The 13,551-nt window shown below is 35.3% G+C and overlaps 1 protein-coding gene across 5 annotated transcripts; it reads left to right on the top strand.

The window, feature by feature from the left end:
• The first annotated feature begins 538 nt into the window (after positions 1-538).
• Positions 539-13,334, top strand: LOC110372199 (protein Son). 5 transcript variants are annotated; one of them, XM_049847401.2, is made up of 14 exons: positions 539-1,517; positions 1,762-1,863; positions 2,459-2,671; positions 3,216-3,379; positions 3,773-3,948; positions 5,177-5,323; positions 5,470-5,561; positions 5,653-5,711; positions 6,028-6,119; positions 6,285-6,368; positions 8,697-8,807; positions 11,536-11,703; positions 12,029-12,205; positions 13,129-13,334. In XM_049847401.2, exons 1-14 carry the CDS (start codon positions 685-687, stop codon positions 13,237-13,239), a joined length of 2,529 nt encoding a protein of 842 aa, XP_049703358.2. In that variant the 5' UTR covers positions 539-684; the 3' UTR covers positions 13,240-13,334. The 5 variants fall into 5 exon arrangements, with proteins under 5 accessions (XP_049703358.2, XP_021184465.3, XP_049703356.2 ...); XM_049847399.2 differs by having other exon boundaries at positions 540-1,517; positions 11,536-11,730; XM_049847400.2 differs by having other exon boundaries at positions 541-1,517; positions 11,536-11,730; positions 12,029-12,199.
• Positions 13,335-13,551: the final 217 nt, after the last annotated feature.

Below are 13,551 nucleotides of genomic sequence, written 5' to 3'. Positions count from 1 at the left end.
AATGTAGCCTGACTTCTCAAGCGAGCTCGCCCTTAATGTACAAACAAACAGCAAAAATATGTTTAATAATGCCAGACTTGAAAAAAAGATGTATACAAAACAAGTCAAATAAAAATATCATTATCACATGATAACCATTATATAAAATTAGGAAAGAAAAAAAAACTACATGTGAAGGCTACTCTTAGACCTTGGACTACTTTCGGATTAGTAGGATGCATTGGAAAACAATAGGGACAAGATGATGAGACTTAAAAATGAATCCAATAATCAAACCCTTGCCATTACCTAATGGACAATAATGTTCGTTATATTTGAGATAAAGACATATTATACATTGCCTAGCTGTTGTTCTAAATACCTTTTTTGTGGGATAAACAAAGATATACCGAAATTATGCAAGTTGCCGGTAACATGTGATCGTTTATTTTATCTCAGATAACAAAAGTAATGTAATGTTGCCAGCGTATAAATTGTACACTTATCTATGATCTGGTAATACTTTTAACCATCTTTTAACCAAATGTCATGCCATACTCGTACTTACTGTCAAATTTAATTTCGCAACATGGCGATCGTGTAATGTTTGCGTTTTGCCTTTTGTGTTTGTAAAGCGTTGCCACAGTTACTAGTCCTGTGAAGTATATAATGTGTAAATAAGGTGAAGTCAACCGTGTTTTAGCGATGACTACCTTAATAGATAAAATTGAACAATTAATCAAAAGGGAAAAGACAACTCCCGATAGGAAAAAAGATGATTCCAAAAAGTCGTCAAGTGAGATTCTTTCTGAACTTTTTAGTGCTTTTAACGCGGATCCTCCTAAAATAGAGGAAGTCCCTTCAAAGAAATCTAAAAAAAGCAAGAAGAAGCATAAAAAAGAGAAAAAGAAACGCAGTCGAAGCGTTAGCAGTGTCAGTTCTGACGACAGTGAGTACTCCCACAAACGAAAGAAAAGAAAAAAGAGCAAGTCTCAAAAGCGTGCACGAGAGAGCCGGTCACCTTCGTACCCTTACCCGCTGACACCAGTTAGAGTAAAACCTGAAAACGACATTGTAAAGCATGAAAAAGTTAAACATGAAAAGGAAATAAAAAAAGAGGATGTTAAAACCAAAGAGGTTAAGGTCGAAAAGGACGTAAAAGATACGGTATCTGTAAAATTAGAGGAAGGTGAGTTATCCCTATCACCTCCACATCCCATTCCCTTGCCTCCAGAATGTAATAAGACGATAGACTTGAGACAAAAATTAGATAGTAAGAAAGCTGAACTGAATAATGGGGACAGTGATAAATCTAAGGGTAAAATTCAAATAAAGAATCTAAAATTCAGTACTGTGTATGAAGAGACTGTTAAGAAGGCTGAAGAAGAGGCTAGAAAGAGAGCGGAGAAGTATGAGGAAGGGGAATATACAGATTCATCAAGTAGTACTGAGAAAGAAGTTGTTTGCAACTCTCAATTCCCTAAAACCTCAGATCCTGGGGGTATACTCAAGAAGCAAGCTGAAGAAGAATTGAAACAGTAAGTAATTCATCACACTTAAACATGAATATCAGTATTAGTCTATCTCATTTATAAATAATTTGGCTATATTGAATTCCTAGCATATAGAGATAATTGACATCACAATATAATACCACATGCAGTTAAGTGTTGTTTATATACTCATTATGCTGTGAAACAGTTATTCTACTATTAGAATAGGTAATTAACTAGGTACTATTAACTAATGATGACTGATGCAATGTTTCTGTGTTATTTATAGTGACATCTGTGAAGAAGCTAAGCTTGCTGCGAAGAAGAGTAAAAAGTCTGAAAGTTCATCGAAAACAACATCTCGGAAAGAAAAGAGCAAATCTCCTAAGAGGTACACTTCAGATAAATCTACTTTATGCTTAGTTTGATTGTCTCATCTTTATAAAAAAATGCTGTAATCTACAATAATAGCTAACGGACATTGAATAGACAATACCCTAACCACATCAAATCATCCAACACTTCCCAAGTTGCTTGCAACTTTGCAAAATATAAACCCTTTATTGCAGACTAGCGACCTGCCCCAGCTTCGCACGGGATTACCAATATTTCCCTATAATATAAACCTTCCTCTATAAACACTCTATCTGATAAAAAAACCGCATGAAAATGGGTTGCGTAGTTTTAAAGATTTAAGCATACAAAGGGACACAGGGACAGAAAAAGCGACTTTGTTTTATACTATGTAGTGATTATTTAATTCATTTACAACAGCTTACAGAGAAGAAATTTCTTCAGCTTCTTCAGCTGGATTTCAATAACTTATTTACCTGTTGGTTTACTTACTAGAGATAGAATTTTAATGTTAACCTCTTTCATTCTTTCTTTCTATACAAATATGTGGAATCGGAACAACAGTTTCACTGAGAAAACATAACAATATGTCACCTTTCTATGGTAAAATTTATGCTTTAATCTTTATGCAGGTCTGGAAGTAAATCCAGGCGTTCATCATCAACATCAAGAAAGCACCATCATAGATCCAGCTCCAAGACTCGACACAGCAGTCGATCGCGTCACAGATCTACTTCAAGGTCTCGTAGGAGGTCAAGGTCGCGCTCCAGACGAAGGTCGAGGTCAAGGTCACGGCATAGGACAAGGCGACTCTCGCCTAGGCATAGTGGAAGGAGGAGATCTAGGTATGTGGAAACTTAGTTTGCTTTCTTATTCTTATTCAAAATGTCCAGTTTTTTAAATTGAGAGAAGGCAGAACTGGTCTGGTGTGTACGTAGAATTACATCAGAGTAGTGATTTTAAAGAAAAAGTGCATTCTAAGTACAGAAAAAAACAAATCAAACATCATTGGCTATGGAAAGGTTTCATCATGTAATTCAATTACACTGTTTCTGCTACCTTTATGCAGTTAATCGAGAAACTTTGCTATGCATATCCTATTACATTGTCTAAGCATATTAAAATGTCATTAAAAATATTTACCATGACATTTTATGATTGCCTCGAATCAACTGAAGTGTATCAGTTGAAATTGTTTCCATTTTTTCAATTTCACTATTTATGTGAAACTAACACAGAAAGTTGCAGTTTTGTAATTTATGTATTTATATATTTTTTAATCCGATAGCTTATTTGGAATGCAATGTAATTTAAATGGATGTAACTTGTACGAAATATATTATTTTATTTATTTATTTTATTTTTATTGATTTGTTACATTTATTCAAGGTCTCCAACGGGAGTGAAACTTGCGGATAGTGAAAAGAAGCGATTACTAGAAGTGGCTAGAAGGAATGCTATCAATATGCTCAAGAATGGCGCGGTGCCTGCCGGGGCAGCCGCGTTGCCGCCTCATACGAGGAACCAAGTGATGGCCGCTATACAGTCTGGAGGTAAGATATTCGTTTTATGTATTTGTCACTTCTAGGAGACATAGAGCTAGGGAGATTTTTAAGCATGTATTTTTATATAATGTTAGAAACAAGTGAACCAATTTAGATCGAAGTACATAACAAACTGGTTTAGTGTGTGATGAACATAACTCAAGTAAAATTATAAGAATTCATTTTTTTCCTTTCTATTTATGGAACCCCAAAAAGTTCTATATTTAGAGCTTTTGACGAGAAAACTGGAAATATGCAACATAATAAATGTTTAGCTTTAATACTTGTTTTAACAAACATTGATCATTGCAAAAATGGTCAGCCAATCATGTTTTATCAAAGACCTGAGCATTTTCGTTTTTATAAACAAAAATCTTCATATTTCCAATAAATTGTTAACAGGTAAATCAGTAGACGAATTGACGGACTTCTGCAAGCATTTGTCAAAGAAGGAAGCTCTTGGAGAACTGTCTTCTGTCTCATCCAACGACGATGATATGAGCGAGAACGAAGACACGCTCGCTTTCCATCATCCCTTCCTTGTTAAAGAGAAGGCTCCTATTGTTATGAATATTAGGGTGAGTTTTTACTATCAAGATTTCAATGAAAAAAGTGTATGGCAACAATAAATAATAGCAATTTATTGGTAACAAAGTGTAACGAAAATATTACAAAATAATAAGCAGTGGGCTGTTCATTAATTTTTCGTATAAAATTTAGAAAAAATAAATGTGCTGAAAAAACTTCATAAGTGCCTATACTTCATAAGTAACAACTAAATATTCTACTCTACTGACCTAAAGGTAGAATTCCGTGGGTCGCGGATGACGCAGCCGCGCGCGGCCTACGACAGTCGTCGGCCGCGCGCGACAATAGTCAATCTATGAAAATGTATGGCGCCGCTGCCGAGGCTCGCGACAGTCGCGCGCGGCCGACGAATTTCGTAAGCCGCGCGCGGCATTGTGTTGAAATTAGTAGATTTTGCTCGTCCGTTCCTTCTAGTCGAAGTGCTAATTGATATCCTTGAAGAAGAAGAGGATGACGTGTTGCTGTGGCTGTATTATGAAAATATATTACCAATCGACCCTATCTTTAAAAAATAGAAATGATGAAGGATACTATAAAATACTGATTCAAAAGCATTTGTATTGTAATGAAAACAAAAGGAAGTTTTGCCGACTAAATAAAAAACAATTCAATTCTGGTTTTACTAAGATTCTATAGATGTTAATAAGCGCTAGACCATGTTGAGATGCTTACGGCCGCGCGCGGCTGTCGTAGCCGCTATCCACGGAATTCTACCTTAAAATCCGACGTTTACAACACATTTAGTCAAGTATGAATCAATATTTCATAAGATGCAAATGCAATAAGCAATTAATTTCAACTAATGAAATGCAGTTGTGAAATACATGATTAATACCATGTGCAATAGCAGAATGGAAAATGAATTCTGGCACAAATACGGAAAGAAACGCATCCTTATTGTGGACCTTAAGTCCTTTGACGTTAAGTATTGTGGACCTTAAATGACTGCACATCCTGATAAAAAGTAGTTTGTATCTAAAGAGTACAAAGTTGTTGCAATTGTTTCAGCACTGTAATAAAACAAGCATTTTATACTATTCAGTGAATTAGGATTTACGTTTGATTCTACAAAGATTATTAATCATACCACAAGATCAATTATTTGAACCAAATTTTGTTCTGCCTATTGACCAAAAACAAGTAAACAAGATACCATTTCAATATCAACTTAATACATACTGACAACAATTAGAATTTATGAACTGTTTTTATTTTTAGGGAGGCGCTCCACTACCCATAAAGACGAATCCTCTACCGATAGCCAATAAGGAGGAGTTAAGGCTACAGTTCCCAGTGTCTTCAGGGTCGCAACATAGAGAGAAGGCTTCAGAATGGGTGCCCGTTTCACCGCCTAAGAAGGACATGGTAAGCAATCATTAATAATAGTTTGTAGTTACAATATGCTTTAGGGGTTATTTTCATAAATAATATGATTTATGATATAAAATAATATGTTTTCTGAAATTTCATTTACATACAGGGTTTTTCTAACTAAATTATTTTAATTGCAGCAAGTGGCAAAACTGAATTCAAGCAGTAGTAGTTCTTCGAAATCAAAATCAAGTACTACCGCAGCGTCAAACACATGCACTGAAATTGCCAAGTAAGTAAATCATATCACAATAAATATTAATTATTAAAAATACAATCAATATTAGACAATTTAATTAAATAATACTGTATTTTTGTTACAGAATATCGGAAAGGTCTTTAAGTCCACCCCCTTATATGAAAAGCTTCACGTCGGGAAGTCGTAAGTGTTTATAATATTACTACACACTATAAAACTGAGTTTGCTTCACGTCTGTTTCTCTGTCGGATCGCGATAAACTCAAAAACTACTATGTCTATAATGCAGTTTCCACCAATGGTCAGAGAGATTCGTCAGGGTTATTTTAATACATCATTTATAGCCGTGCACAGCTGGGAAGGGTCGCTAGTTATAATAACAGTTATTACTCTTCAAATTTTATTTTCTATTTACTAGAGGCACGCTTCAGACAGAGAAAGATTCTTACGCCTAGCAGTGTGTGTAAAGTGTGGAAAACCTTATATACGTTACGTTTCAGAGCTGAACTCGGTGCCGACAATACCCGCGTTACCGGCGCCCGGCCCGCAGGCATACCCGCCCGGGGTCGATGCGCAGAAGATGGTGCGGATTGTAAGTTATTCACTATTTTTATTATTATTTCGAACTTTAAACATCATTTGAGTTTCATGTCTCACTATTAAAAATGATTTATAATAGAGATGGAACATTTTCTTTCTGTATACGGTCAGTGTGTCTTTAATATCCTGTTGTAATAATAAAATGTTTGACCTACAGCAAGACGTCGCGTCGCTGGTATCACAGAAGCTGTCTATTATTCGCAAGGAGCAGGAGGAGAGTGAGCTCTTTACTACACATGGTGTAAGTGCTTTTTATTATTATTTTTTGTGTAAATATTCTAAATCATTCCATTATTTGATATATGAATATACAGTCATGAACACGTAATTAAAGACACTGTTGAAATCTTAACTTACTGGGGCATTTCATCTGTATTTCTTTTTTTACATTGTCGTGGGAACTTTCTTTTCTATTTAAAAATATTGAAGAAGGCATTGTGAAATTTTAAAACTAATGACTATATTTAATAATTCTCCGCCCCTAGTATTTTTTCGCTTTATCCGAATCCCGGGCGCTATGATCCATAACGAAGCCTGGCCATCTAATTAAAGACACTCCATTTGCTCAGAGGAAGAAATAGTTAGGAGTAGGAGAAATAGGAGTTACCTTTCTTCAACAACATTCCCTACACTATAATTAAACATTCCAATATGTATTAATATTTGGTTTATTTCATTTTACCTCAATAACAGTACGACATCCCTGAACGAGCAAGCGGTCAGTTTTGTAGAAGTCGCTATGGGGATTTTCTTCCATGCTTAATTAAAATCTGTGTAAAATTGATCGATGTTCCATGTACAACTTATTGCCATAGTATTTTTCGCCTTTTAACAGTTTTTATTTTATTGGATTTGCAATAGGCCAAACCAAAGCCGCCATAAGTTGCCCGATTAAAGAGTCATTTTTACTACCCTTGCAGTGTTTTTCAGAGCTTTTCTAATTTGGAAAGTCCTAATGACCGGTAAATTATGGTTGGCTTATAACGATATGCTTGTTTATGAAATATTATAGTACTTGAATTCGCCTATTTTTAATTATACTTTTCTGAAGGGTCTTTCACTAAACGGTGGCGACCAGCCCCACACTATAACATTTTCGCCTCCTACGTTTGAGAACTTTCTTTCTGTACTTTGGTTACATCTCATTTTTGGAAGTGACTAAAATCAATTATTTTTTTAGAATTCCTCAAATTCCTTTGTTTTATCAGATTAAAAAAAAACATTTTTCAATACTTGTTCAGAGCAACTTTCACCTTTGCTAGAAAACGCCAACTACAGTATGGACACGCAGTGCTTTTCCAAAAGTAATATCTTCCGAAACACATTGCACTTACAGGTTTTCCCGACTTGGCTGTTATCTTAAAGTTTTGCAGACACAATTTTTGTCCTTTTAGCATCAAATAACTCCGAAAAAACAGTACCGAATAATATTAATGGTTCTCTATTTTCGTTATAACATCACCGTGAAGTCTGTTAATGCGGATAAGTTTTCCTTCACGTCAGCTTTCAGTTGTTCTCAAACCTTGACTTTTTTAGTGCATTAACAAGGAATCTTTAATAATATTTTATTACCATGTCCTTATTACAGTTCAAGTGGTATGAATGAATCCGCATGATAAAAATTTATTTAAAAAAGCCTAAAACATTTTACTTAGCAGAAATTTTGTTTTAGTCGTATTGATTGGACTAAAATGAAAAATGTTAATGAAGGGAACCTAAATTATTACCTGATTTGAGTTCTCATAAATATTTTACTCACTTAAAAAAAGTATGGCGACTATTTCTATATCTTCCGTTTTTTTTCTTAACTAGGCATTTAAGGCTCCAGCAGACCGGATGCGTATGCGTAACCACGCGCGTAGTCACGCGCGTAGTTATGAAGTTGTGTATGGAATGTATGAGACAGGCCACACCGCTTGCGTAACGTAGACACGCGCGTCGTTACGCAAGCGGTGTGGCCTGTCTCATACATTTCCATACATTACAACTCATGGTTACGCCGTAACTACGCGCGTGACTACGCGCGTGGTTACGCATACGCATCCGGTCTGCTCGAGCCTTTACTGTCTTTAATTAGCTGACCAGCCATGTATCCGCTCCAAAAGTTAGTGTTCAGTTCACATAAAGCGTTTTATCTAATGTATTAAAGACAGTAAATATTTTTTGTCCTTAATTTAAAGAACACAATGTAATATTTGTTTTAATAATAATTACATTACATTTTATGCCGTGCTTAAGTTCATGTCAGTACCATAACTATTTATTTCACTTCGATTGGGGGTGTCTTTAATTATGTGTCCATGACTGTATAATATGACATATGAAGACTAGACAATTGGTGGTGCTATTCGTCTTGTATAACTCCATCTTCCTGCCTACATACCCATACCCGTCTACATAGTTTATTAAGTGTAAGTTGATTTTCACTCGCGATCCGAAGGAACTTTGAACATCCGAATAAAAGAAAATTACATCATTCTCAAGATAGATCTCTTTATTAAAAACCTGTTATAATTATCATCGAAAATCACTTCGTACTCCTTTGTAACTCTAGTAATTTTATTCACAGTTTGGTTGGTCTGCGGGTGAATCATCACTGGGTCAGTTCACCGGCTCCACTGGTGCACAGATACTGACGCCGAGGGAACTCGCTAGCGGTACACAAGCTTGGGCCAAAAAGGTACACATTTATATACAATTATACTTCAATCAATATTGCTATATTGCTGCATTTTTTACTATGTGTCAGTGGAGTTGTTCTTTCATTTTCATATATTTTTTTAAACACTTAATGTATATGAGCTGCGGATAGACCTTATGGACGATGTTCAAGGCTCAAAATAAGTATATCATACTGTTTTTGTAATAACGGTATCTTTAATGTACCATCTGCCAAGCCTTTGCTTAATGGGTTTATATACATAGACTAGACATATATGGCCGTCGAAACTTGTAGAATGTTTTTCCTATGCTTTGTAACTTCAAGAACATTTTACCGCATTTACTCAAATGAACATACCAATGAAGAAACCACAAATATGTTGGGGTGGTTTATGCGAATGCAGGGAGTTTTTATGTAGTAAATTATATTGATTATGAAAGAACAATACACTTTTAGGAGAAAAACATAAAATATGCATTAAAGTATCAAACGAAACCTAATTAATGCTCATCTGGTGTATTGAGTACAATGTATTGTTTTTAATTTTGTTTACAAATATATGAGGGAACTTACCTATAATAACATATTCAAAATTATAGAAACCGATAAGAATTCTTTTCCACACGAGGTTCGATCTTGATGAATCTTTAATCATAATTGATTGTTGCATATTTTCTTATCTACTAAGCTGTTACACAAGGCAATGAGTAAGCATGTTTTATTTCCAAAACATTATTATCTATATCTTCGATAATAAAAGTAAGTAAGAAGTAGATGCGAAAAACGATTTTATAGCACTGGTACACACCCACATCCTGTAAGACTGGAAGCCGACCCTAACACAGTTGGGAAAAGGCTCGGGAGATGATGATGACAGTATGAAAAACGGCGGCACAATAATTCTCGTTGAATCAGTATCTTATCTCAGTATGTACCAAATTTCTTCCTTGTCGGTTCAATTGTAACCATAATACGGACCATTCAGTATGAAAAGCAATTAATAAAATTGAAGTAGCTTATTTAATTAAATTGAGAAGGGATAAGGGCAAAATTAAACTCCATACAGCCTACCAATACTGCCAGTGAGGGCAAATGGTTTCGTTCAATACTTTAATAGTGTGGCAATGACTTTTCTTTCAGCTGATTGCCCCGCCGGTCAGGATCCACGGTCACTGCGCGGTCGACCGTTCGGTCAGAACTTATAATACATGTTGTATTATACTTTCTGACCTATTTCAATATTATTGTGATGGTTGCAACAACTTAGTTTTTTACTACATATCAGTATTTTCGTAAACTATGCTATATTTTTGTACGTCTATGTATTCTATTTGAATGACTAAAGCTTTAAAAATGCTTGACTTTTGATGCACGGGCAAGTGTTACTGAATCTTATACTGAATCTTACTGTTAACTACAAGGAATTGGTAAATTTTTCTCACTATATCAATGTTGTGTTTTATACTATTGCAGTTCATATAAAATATATGTATAATATGAAATTTGTAGTCTGCTCAGACACATTTGTGTGTTATATATGCACATCTTTGAACTCACTCTATTACAGCAATTTATTGAAAGTACTATTGTATCAATTGCTTTATCTCGTACTATATTGTTGTTAACACTTTAAATTTTATCCATATTAATATTTAACCATTCTATATAATGTACTGATTATTTGTTGCTGCAACCATCACTGTCTCCGTATATTTCTGGTTCGTGTAACGGTTGAACTTTGCAGTTCGCTCGTTACACCGCACTATTCTTCTAACGTGATGGTAATTCTCATGCCAATCCCCTTTGGCATGTCAATCATCATTACCAAAGATTGCGTACAGATATTCAGTTTTCCCCTTGGTTATGACTGACTTATTTATTTTAGATTTTCTTTCTTTTTTGTATTTTTGGTTAAAAAAATATTTTGTAGTTACCTATTCCTGATACTGGATACACACACATCATGATTTAATCCGTGGTTTGGTGTATTTGTGTTATTTATTTCAGTTTTTAAATCGTTCTTTTTGCCCTTTTGACTCTTAGCATAAAATCATTTTTTGAGTCTGGGATTAGGTTCAGTTTTATTTTTAGTCAGTCTCCAAATTGTTGAAGCAGACCGATTCTTTGAGCTATCTCCAAATGTCTAAGACTAAAGTATGGCCATTTCCAACATTTGTGCAAAGCTATGTGCGAAGTTTTGCACAACCATCCACCTTTATAAATGAAGGCCAGGATAAAAATACAATTACCCGTAAATAGGCGCCTTTTGTTAGGAAAAAAATGCACTTTCATAAAATTCGTTGAATTTTTTGGATGGCTCAAAGAAAAGTATGGCTGAAATGGGGAATTCATGAATATTTGTTGCAGCTTTTAAGTGATAAGGAGATGCGTGCACGTCGATGTCTACGATGATAGGTGCTAACCTTACAATGTAATCAAAGAGGTAAGTATAATACGGGAAGGGATGCAATCTTAAACAAAAATGAACTTTATTTATTGTGAATATTGAGTGGAGATCGCAATGGTGAATGAGAACTCTTCAGTGTTCTGACTTGATAGATCGAGTTGAGATCCTTATGTACAAGCATAAAACTTACCTTTTGAAAAGCTCTTTTCCTTAAATTTCTCATCAGTTAGGTAAATAATGTACCTAACTCCCGTAAAAAAGATTATTTTTTGACTGCCAAAGCAATTGAAAATATTCACCTTAATTAATTCATTCTCTAATATATTCCAATATGTATAGGACCAACTAGTTCGAGCCGCGCCCGTGGAAGGGGGCATGGGTATGCACTTACTCCAGAAAATGGGCTGGACTCCAGGCCAGGGGTTGGGTAAGGAAGGCACTGGAACTCTCCAGCCTTTACTCCTAGAGGTCAAGTTGGACACTAGAGGTCTACAGGCCAAAGAAGAGGTCAGTAGCTGTAGACGCAGTAGAGGTGTAAGTAATCGCAATTTATTTAGTTTTTTTATTATTTTTACTTTAAGATTTTTTGTTTTCATTTTGACACGTTTTGCTTGTTTGCAAACTATAGCACTTTAGTTTCACTACCAAGATTACATCTCCTTATTCTTTTAATATAAATGCAAATGTCTGTATAATAATATAGATTGTGCACGGAGGTAGCTTATATCCCAAAGTAAACCAGACACAAACTCTCCTCACAAATTCAATATAATACTCTTGAAATAGCCTTTTCATGGCATGCTTCAATATTACACCAACAAATTCTTTACAGATGAAACCACAGCGCACAGGTCGTCTCCGAGGCCCCGCGCCTCTTGTCGCGGGTGGGAAACACCCAGTCTCCCTACTGGGCGAATATTGTTCCAAACAGAAACTAGGACCGCCTGAATATAACCTGTGCTTCGAGTGCGGTCCCGATCATAAGAAGAACTTCCTGTTCAAGGTCTGCGTACGTTGATATTGCAGTTTTTTATTTTCTTTATTATTTAAGTTAGTTTGTATGTACTTTCTATGTACCTATATCTTGGACACCAATGACTGTGTTTCGGAGGGCTCGTTAACCTGTAGGTCCTGGTTGTCATTTAACATATAAGGCAGTCATGACGGTTGATCCAGGTAACCCGTTTGCCCGGGTAACTGGGTTAAGGAGATCAGATAGGCAGTCGCTCCTTGTAAAACACTGGTACTCAGCTGCATCTGGTGAAACTGGAAGCCGACGAGATGATTAAGTTATTTTTTTTTTTACTTCGATTTAAATTCACAAACGTGCCTAGCCTTTCCTTAACTATGTTGGGGATCGGCCTATCTGACTCAACCCAGTTAATCGGCCCTCATGGTAAGAGATTGGCTGATAACATGCACTTTCCTGTGATAGGAGTACTGACAGTCATTCAGAAATCTTCCATTATTACTATTACTCATGTTGAACACGGATTTGATTGTATCTGTTATTGATTACAAGTATGTGAGAGATGGTCAAAGATTGCAGGCCAAATTGCACAATAGTTACATCAAAATCAAAATAATAATCAATGAATCAATCATTAAACAAATATTTGCAAAGTCATTGTGGAATTGTTATTGAATTATTCACTAGCACCATGAGTATTGAAAACTTATTCAGATAACTAACTCATTCACAAAGAAGTCGTTAATGAAAAATATTTTTAATTCTCAAAGGAATCTTTAATGAAAAAGATTTTTAAGGAAGTCTTGTATCCAGAAACTTTACAATGCGCTTGCGCATAGCAAAATGGTAAAAGTGATAATTAGATAAAATCAAAACGGTTAAAACCATTAACACTAACAAAATCAACTCCTTTTTTCTTAACAATGTGTTACAAATGACTAAAAACTTAATAAATTCTGCAGGTAAAAGTGGCGGGAACAGAATACCAGCCAGCAGTCGCAAGCGCAAACAAGAAGCAAGCGAAAGCCGACGCAGCGCAACTAGCACTACAGAAACTAGGCATAGTGACGTAATGATTAGCATATATATACTTGTATACGACTGTTTATACTTGTTATTCATTAGTACATACCTTGTATTTTATTGGAATAAAACTTTTTAGGTTGGATATTGGTTTTTATTATTATACCTGCTTGTTGTTGGCTTTGTAGTCAACGCTCGTATAATTACGAAATAGGACATAGAAGAACTGTTATATTCCAGTAACTACTGCAGTACTACTTACGTTTGCGAAACTAAGGACAATGTTATTTTTGAAGATTCATGGTGCATATTATGACGAACACAACCTTGCTTCATTTAATTTAGGGTGCCGTCTATCTGGC

This window comes from Helicoverpa armigera, chromosome 7 (assembly GCF_030705265.1).
Source record: "Helicoverpa armigera isolate CAAS_96S chromosome 7, ASM3070526v1, whole genome shotgun sequence".
Lineage (NCBI taxonomy): Eukaryota > Metazoa > Arthropoda > Insecta > Lepidoptera > Noctuidae > Helicoverpa > Helicoverpa armigera.
The sequence above is the reverse complement of the archived record's forward strand: the minus strand, read 5'-3'. Positions and strand labels throughout refer to the sequence as shown.

Excerpts from the sequence above, each read along its gene's own strand:
- LOC110372199 (XM_049847399.2), top strand. The coding sequence starts at position 685 with ATGACTACCTTAATAGATAAAATTGAACAATTAATCAAAAGGGAAAAG. Across the intron at positions 3,949-5,176 it reads CTATTGTTATGAATATTAGG|GGAGGCGCTCCACTACCCAT; the intron begins GTGAGTTTTTAC and ends TTTTATTTTTAG. Across the intron at positions 8,808-11,535 it reads CACAAGCTTGGGCCAAAAAG|GACCAACTAGTTCGAGCCGC; the intron begins GTACACATTTAT and ends CAATATGTATAG.